At 35.4% G+C, this 7,767-nt stretch overlaps 2 protein-coding genes and 1 long non-coding RNA gene across 5 annotated transcripts; all 3 read left to right on the forward strand.

Moving 5' to 3' along the window:
- The first annotated feature begins 2,588 nt into the window (after nt 1-2,588).
- On the forward strand, nt 2,589-3,629 carry LOC125186864 (Bifunctional inhibitor/lipid-transfer protein/seed storage 2S albumin superfamily protein). Its single transcript, XM_048083341.2, has one exon. The coding sequence runs from the start codon at nt 2,607-2,609 to the stop codon at nt 3,402-3,404; it is 798 nt and encodes a 265-aa protein (XP_047939298.2). The 5' UTR covers nt 2,589-2,606; the 3' UTR covers nt 3,405-3,629.
- Nucleotides 3,630-4,016: 387 nt separating this feature from the next.
- On the forward strand, nt 4,017-5,600 carry HINT4 (histidine triad nucleotide-binding 4). Of its 3 annotated transcripts, none has more exons than XM_048083616.2 (2): nt 4,017-4,437; nt 4,943-5,600. In XM_048083616.2, the coding sequence occupies exon 2, from the start codon at nt 4,960-4,962 to the stop codon at nt 5,401-5,403; it is 444 nt and encodes a 147-aa protein (XP_047939573.1). In that variant the 5' UTR covers nt 4,017-4,437; nt 4,943-4,959; the 3' UTR covers nt 5,404-5,600. The 3 variants fall into 3 exon arrangements, with proteins under 3 accessions (XP_047939573.1, XP_047939572.1, XP_047939571.1); XM_048083615.2 differs by having other exon boundaries at nt 4,028-4,437; nt 4,911-5,600; XM_048083614.2 differs by having other exon boundaries at nt 4,039-4,437; nt 4,908-5,600.
- A 926-nt stretch (nt 5,601-6,526) lies between these two features.
- On the forward strand, nt 6,527-7,767 carry LOC125186526 (uncharacterized). Its single transcript, XR_007170461.2, has 3 exons — nt 6,527-6,601; nt 6,936-7,027; nt 7,432-7,767. It is a non-coding gene; the product is annotated as an uncharacterized LOC125186526 (long non-coding RNA).

Genomic DNA, 7,767 nt, shown 5'->3' on the forward strand with positions numbered 1-7,767 from the left:
TATGCTACTCCATAATTTTATTTATTTGAATCGAATTATATGTTAATAAGTGTTTTACATCGTTATATAAAAATCCACATTAATTATCTAATGATTAAAAGAATACAGTAAAATCTCTATATATTTATAATCTGGAACCATGGATTTTTATCAAGTTTCTATAGAATGTTAGCAATTCTAGTTTTAGATAGAGTGAGTGTGACAAAATGTTTAAAGTGTATTCATGTATTTTTTGTAACAAATTAGCAATGGTTCATAACTTTTTATTCCAAAAATAGAGAAGAAATCACACTTACAATACATATTAACAATGTGTTTTAAAATATTAGAAGTACTATTAAAAAAAATAGTGAGAGACCTCTCTTCAAATTTATTACTCCATATAATTTATCACGGGGAGTGTTAGGGTGCCACCACCTCTTAAAATAACACCATACAACCATTTCTAGCCAATCTTTGTATACGTGGACGAATAATAAGCTGCCACGTGGCCAAAAAAATAAAAAACCCCAAAATAGACGGTCATCAATATGCTACACCTTATACAACAATTTTTCTCGGCCAGCAATATCCGACACATTATACAACAATCTATAGATTGCTGTGTAGCGTTTATAATATTGCTGTATATGTGGTGTCACGGTGTCACTTTAAGAGGTGTTGTCATTTTAACACAAACCATTTATCACCGTATTGAAACATAAATATTTTTAAACTAAGTGGACCCAAATCAAAATAAGAGAAAATTCATAATTTTAGGAAAAATATCAAACCATCAAGTATTAATAATTTACAAAATTAGTCTCACTATATTCGAATTTTCCCAGCTACCGACAAGTCGAAACAAATCTAGATTTTATGTAAGTTGGCAAAGGTTTGTGGTACAATTCATTGAGTGAGATGTTACATTGAAATATTGTACACTATTTTGTCCTTTGAGTAAGTGATTGAGAACCAATTAAAAAGCTAGTAAACGAAACTTGTTTTTATTTGTATGAATGGGTAAGTCACGGGCGAAATAGTCATAAATATCGATTCCCTCTTTCCTCTAAACTTTGAAGAATTGGAGCCAAGTAGCCATAAGCTACCCTACCTTGTTTGGAGCTTAATATAAGTGTACCCAAAGTCATTGAATGTAGTGAATAATGGCCAAGAATTTTGTTTACCATTTTTTTGTGTTCCAAGTTTTTTATTCATCTAATTTTGAGAGATTGATGAGTTGGAAATTTAGAAACCAGTCATCATAGAAGCATCTTTTACTCTAGACGAGATGATGCTGAGAAGTTGAGATATGAGATGATGATGCTCATGATTTAGTTATAATCTTTCAAATTCTAAAGGGGATGATACTTAAAATAATCTTTTAAGTTCTAGACCAGATGATGCTAAAAAGTTATAGGTGGTCTGTCACGATGATATGGGACCTAGTGTGCAAGTTTCGGACCGATCGGCTCATGCAATTACACCTACGCACCAAGGAGCAACTATCACTCGACCAAGATGCAGAGTGGCTATCACGAAACGTTTCGAGTATTATGTTATATTATTTCTTTATTTTGAGTCGAATGTAATTATAAGTTCATTTTTTTCATTGTCTATTGTTTCTCATAAAAACTCTATAAATAGGTACACTCTAGTGGGAGTGTTTTCAATTATCATCATAGTATAATTAATATTATCAGATCTCTCATTCATATCTCTCCTAACCCTAATCTTTTCGAAACCCTAGTTTTCAAGTCTTCCTTTCTCGTCTTTCTCTTGTTCACCCATTGCAAACGATGCCGCCCCCTACGTGACTGGCGATCTCTTGCCGTCGTCCGCCTTCAGGGTGTATCACAAGCTCCACGAGAGATGATGCTCGTGATTAAGTTATTCTCTTTCATGTTTAAATAAAATGATGCTAAAAAGTTAGAGACCATACAAGATACTATTACTTATCAAATTTCAATGTGTTACAATCTTAACTTATCTAGAACGATTACATCAATCTTCAAGGGATAAAATTCAAGATTTGTATATAAAATCGAGCGGTCCAGATCAAGGGAATGAATCCCCTCGTCTATGAAACATGACAAATAGATAAAATATTGATTCGATAAATAGACCCCACTGATTTTGACTCTCTTCTCCTGTTTTTTTTCTATTTTTCTTTGATTTATAGTAGACCTCACAATTTGGGGTCAAGACCTGTCTGTAAAATCGCAATAAATTGGAAATCTATGATTTAACCAATTAAAGAATTATGATTTTTTGATTAATTAATTATTATAGTTAATTAGGAATTAACTAGTTTCAATTTCCCACCAAAATCAATACTAGCATTACTCCAATAATTCAATTTTAGCACCAATTACAATCACGATTATATATTTAGAGTGGATATTTGTTGTGCACCAAATACAAGATCTATATATGCCTTTCAGAAATATAAAACAAAATTAGATAACTTTCTCTCAATAACTTTACAATCAAAATTATACCAAGTCAAATTTAATTTAGAGATAAATTTAGTACAAAATTATTGAGTCCTTAATAATTAGGTGGACCCTCTCTCAATGTCTATAAGTAGCATGGTGCACCACAACATCATATGCAACATCTTCAACATGGACAACCACAAAATTGCTCAAATCATACTATTTCTCAATTTAGGAACTCTTCTTGTTACTATAGCATGTCCAACTTGTGAGATCCCTACTCCTCCACCAAAGGTGAAACCACCACACCCCCCTAAGCCTCCGGCGCCGACACCAAAGCCAAAGCCAACGCCAACGCCAACGCCCCACGTCCCCAAACCACCGACACACCCGCCACATGTAAAACCGCCGTACCACCCCAAGCCAACACCTACCGTCCCGCCAAAGGTCAAGCCACCACCCACGGTACCCAAGCCACCAGTCGTCCCAAAACCACCCGTTGTCACTCCCACACCGCCTGTCGTGCCTAAACCTCCAGTAGTCGAGCCACCAGTCGTACCAAAACCACCCGTTGTCACTCCCACACCGCCTGTCGTGCCCAAACCTCCCGTTGTTGAGCCACCGGTCGCTCCCACACCTCCCATTGTCAAACCACCACCACCACCATCAGAAACTCCGTGTCCACCACCACCACCAACGCTACCGCCACCACCACCAAAGGCATCCGACACGTGCCCAATCGACACCTTGAAACTAGGTGCGTGTGTTGACCTATTGGGTGGCCTCGTGCACATAGGGGTCGGGCCAAGCGCCAAGGAAAAGTGCTGCCCGGTGCTCGAGGGGCTAGTGGGGCTGGACGCCGCCCTCTGCCTATGCACCACCATCAAAGCCAAGCTTCTCAATATCAACATCATCCTCCCCATTGCCCTAGAAGTTCTTGTTGGCTGTGGCAAAACTCCACCACCTGGATTCCAATGCCCTGCTTAGTTATTAAGGTTGTTACAACTTCTTTTTATTTCAAAATTTCCTAATACTTTTGTATCAAATGTTATTGTTGTGTCTTGATACCATAAAATGGGATCTTATTCAGTTTTGAAACCAATATTGAATAAGAGACTACTTAGATTGTAGACACAAGTGTTTTCTTATGTATTTTTTCAATTTCAAAATGTATGCTAGTGTATACATAAATTTCAATTTCAGTTTCGACAACTTGAATACTTGCAAACTAGCACAAATTACTTGTCAATGTGACATGCACAACAGCACAAGTGGTGTTAATAGTATTAAAATGAGCATTAGAAGAGCCATTTATCGCCAACATTTATCTTTAAAACAAAAATACTCACATAATATATAACTAGCAATTATATAATTAAAGTTTTGATATAAATACTCAATTTTAAATATAGTAAAAGGTCTAGGGCATGTTAGGGTGCCACCACCACTTAAAATAACACCATACCACCATTCCTAGCCAATCATTTGTACACGTGGACGAATAATAAGCTGCCACGTAGCAAAAAAAAAAAAAAATCGGCCAGCAATTTGTTGTTCTTTATCCAGCAATTTTTCTTGTCCAGCAATATCCGACACACTATACAACAATCTATAGATTGCCGTGTAGTGTTTGTAATATTGCTGTGTAGCGTTTATAATATTGCTGTATAAGTGGTGTCACGGTGTCACTTTAAGATGTGTTGTCATTTTAACACAAACCTAGGTCGATATACTGGATCGATTTTAAATAATTAGAATAAAAACTTTTTAATTATGTATACACATTAGCTCTAATAAAAAATGAACGTACAATAAATGAAATGTAAAAATCTAAGTTAGCGCAAAAATCAGTCATCTGAAAAGAGAATAAATAAAAAAGGAAAACAAAAACAAATCCCTAAATCCCCAAATCGTCCGCGGCAGCTGTTGCGTCTTCATCCACCGCCACGACCACCGGAATAGGGCGGCTCGCCGCCGATCCTGACATCGGCTCATTGTGATTCGTGTTTCTGTGCCCGTGGTACTAATTTTGCTTTTCCAGCTCTCGCTCTTTTATGATGATGTTTGCTCTCTGATTTCGATTTTGCTTCAATTTTGAGCTGAATTAAATTCGTATGTGGCAATCTGATTTGATTCTGGCATTTTCCAGCTGATCTGTGATAAAATGTCAATTTTTATTTTTCCGATTAGGCAGGAAAAAAGAGAAATTCGGTTGATATCGAATTTTGAGCTGAATTGAATCAATCACTGTTGCGGATTTCGTGAAATTTCCATTGATTTGTTGGTTAATAGCTTCATAAACAGTCACTCTTTACGATTACGATTCCGATTCCCAATTCTCTACCTCTGTTAATGAAAAAGGAAGAATTTTTGTTGTGATTTTGATTTGGAGTTCTTTATCTCTGTTAATTAAAAAATATCATTCAGATTTGCATCTCTGCAGTTGAATTCTATTCAATCAAAACTCTAAAAAAGGGGGTTTTTTTGTAGAAGAAATTCTAGAGATATGGAATGAGTGAATGCAGGTTCCTAGAGTAAGACAATGGCCGGAGCTCTATCGTCGTCGTGCATCTTCTGCCAAATCACCCGTGCCTCGACCCCGGCCACCATCCTCCACCAGGACGACAAGGTGGTCGCGTTTCAGGACATCAATCCGTCTGCGTTAAAGCATTATCTTGTCATCCCGGTCGAGCACATACCGACTGTGAAGCAGCTCCGGAGGAGGGCCGAGGACTTTGCTCTGGTCAGCAACATGCTGGATGTTGGCCGGGCTCTGTTGGAGAGAGACGCGCCTCACGCTGAGCAGTATAGGTTCGGGTTCCACCAACCCCCCTTTAACAGTGTCGACCACCTCCATCTGCATTGCTTTGCACTTCCATATAAGCCCCGATGGAGAGCTGTGAAGTACTTGTCTCTAGGGCCGTTTGTGGGGTTCATCGAAGCGGAGAAGCTGTTGGAGAGGATAAAGCCGGCGTCTTCTCTCTGAGGCGCCCGGTTACGGCTTCTGTGGATGCTACTCAGTGAACTGATTCATATATTGGAATTGCTCTATAATTTACTGGTTTTCTTGAATTGTTGTAGTCTTGATTTTAGCATATGTACACAGATTACAATTATTTTTGTCAATTAGGACAAATATTTGACATTTTATTTTGTAGAAAGCAATGATCTCTCATTGAAATTCTTGGAAGTTAAACAACACAACACTACTATTTGTTCATCTCACATTTGATGGCTAAATATGATCAAATTAGATTCTTTCAAGCAATGTAGATGGAGTAATATTAACATTTTTCTACTCATATATTTTTCATACATGAAATAATACCAAGATATAGTCTAGGATTGAGTTGTGAGATTATTTTAGTCATAGAGAGTTAGCTATAACCAATTATCTCATGATTATTCATTTAGAATTGAGTTGTGAGATTCAATCTCATGAACCAAACACACTACATATTTAATCTCGGCATATAATCTTGCAAACCGAACACTCCCTAATTGTATCATCAGTGAGCACATGAATGTATCTTGGAATATACAAATGATGTAAAATACAAGATTTGACAACTTTCCGTGTTACTCCGGATCCTAATACATTTCCTACTCCACTCCTCACAAACATAAAATATAACGGTGGGGACCACTATCATGTTTGTGAGGAATAGAGTAGAAAATGTATTAGGATTCGGATTAGGTGATCCTTCTGGGATCATAGGAGATACTCTAGATATCATAATATTATTCCTCAACCTGTATGTATCTTCCCAAATTTATAAACAAAGTTTAATACAATATTTTATATTAATTTAAACAGAAAAGACAAAAGAGCATGATAGTCTAATAAGATCCTATTTGTGACTAAGTTTTGTGATTTCATGAGTTAGAAAGCGTGCATTTCAATTAAAAATGCGAATAATATTTTAATACCTGAATGATGTGTAAGAGAATACATCTCTTCTTGAAAAAGCAGTTACTGGATATTATTTGTTTACATTTTTTAAGAAAAGAATGAGTTGTCCTATCAAATGGACAGCACATGATTTATGAATTATTTATGACAAATTGATTACATAATCTCCTATATAATCTTTGGGTACTTTAGATCTAAAATTTAAAATTCACGCCTTTTTATTTTTCTGTTGATATTCAAACATTCAAGCTTCTATTTGAGAGAGTGTGAGGTAAAGATCTATACTGATTTACATTTCTTTTCTATGTTGATTTATCATGATTTTTTGTGTAATTGCATCTAATTACATTTGAGATTTTATTGCATTAATTTGTAGTTACCATATGTGATAATGTCACAAATACAATATTCTTGATTGATAATTCGTATGGAAAGTGATGATTTTATACATGTAACGTTTAAATAAATGTATTAACATTAAAAAATATTATGCTCCATTCATGGAATTTCGTAATTTGACGTCCGGAATTATTGAAATTAATTAATATAGTTACCATGCTTAACAACCATTTGCTCTATATATATTTGACTCTCTTTTTATGCAGAAGACATCAGTATCAAAAAATCCTCAAGAAAATGGCTAAAGTTGTTAGATCTCTGTGGTTGATGCTTGTTGCAATCTTCATGATTTCAATTGGTATAATTTCTATACTATTGTTTATTCATCGTATATTTCTTGTTAGTAGTTTATTATTGCTATGACATGGATGTGATCAAATGAAAACTCTAAATATTGTACAAATTCAAAACTATGATTTGGACCATTGGAAAATGTCAACAGATCACAAAAAAACATCAACAAGAAAATATCAATAGAATTTCAACGGCAGTCAACGATTGATGCTGTTTTGATATTTTGTTGATACTGTGTTGACATTAAAATTTTGAAATTTTACACTGCGTTGATATTGTATTGAAACTGTGTTGAAGCTGGGTTGAAGAGTTTTGAGTTTGTATTTGCATTTTATCACTACCCTACTATGGCATTTGAATTTTTAGAAAATAGGTATCATAATTTTTGATAATTTTTATTTTTTGCAGTTCTGCAAACCCCAAACATGGTTGAAGGTAGGGAGGCGATGCAAGTGAGGAAATTACAAGAATGCCCCTCTCGTTGCACGAGCGATGCGCAGTGCGTTAGCTTGAAGTGTGGAGTGAGATGTTTGAGAATTTCAGCTCTTAAGAGCATTTGCTCTGAGATTTAGGTTCAACTTTTGTTAATCTGTGGCAAAATGAATGAATCTCTATTTTTTATTCTGCAATTAAAAAAAAATATTACTGCTATTGTTTTTTTCTGATTGTAAAGATCTCATTGTTATGGAATTTGAATGAAGCTATTTGGTAATGAGAAATGATTGAAATGAATTCTCTATTTTA

This window comes from Salvia hispanica, chromosome 5, assembly GCF_029641045.1.
Source record: "Salvia hispanica isolate PSC_SH4W2 chromosome 5, Shi_PSC_v1, whole genome shotgun sequence".
In the NCBI taxonomy this organism is placed as follows: domain Eukaryota; kingdom Viridiplantae; phylum Streptophyta; class Magnoliopsida; order Lamiales; family Lamiaceae; genus Salvia; species Salvia hispanica.

Bases quoted from the DNA above. Each gene is read 5' to 3' on its own strand.
- HINT4 (XM_048083616.2), top strand. From the start codon at position 4,960: ATGGCCGGAGCTCTATCGTCGTCGTGCATCTTCTGCCAAATCACCCGT.
- LOC125186864 (XM_048083341.2), top strand. From the start codon at position 2,607: ATGGACAACCACAAAATTGCTCAAATCATACTATTTCTCAATTTAGGA.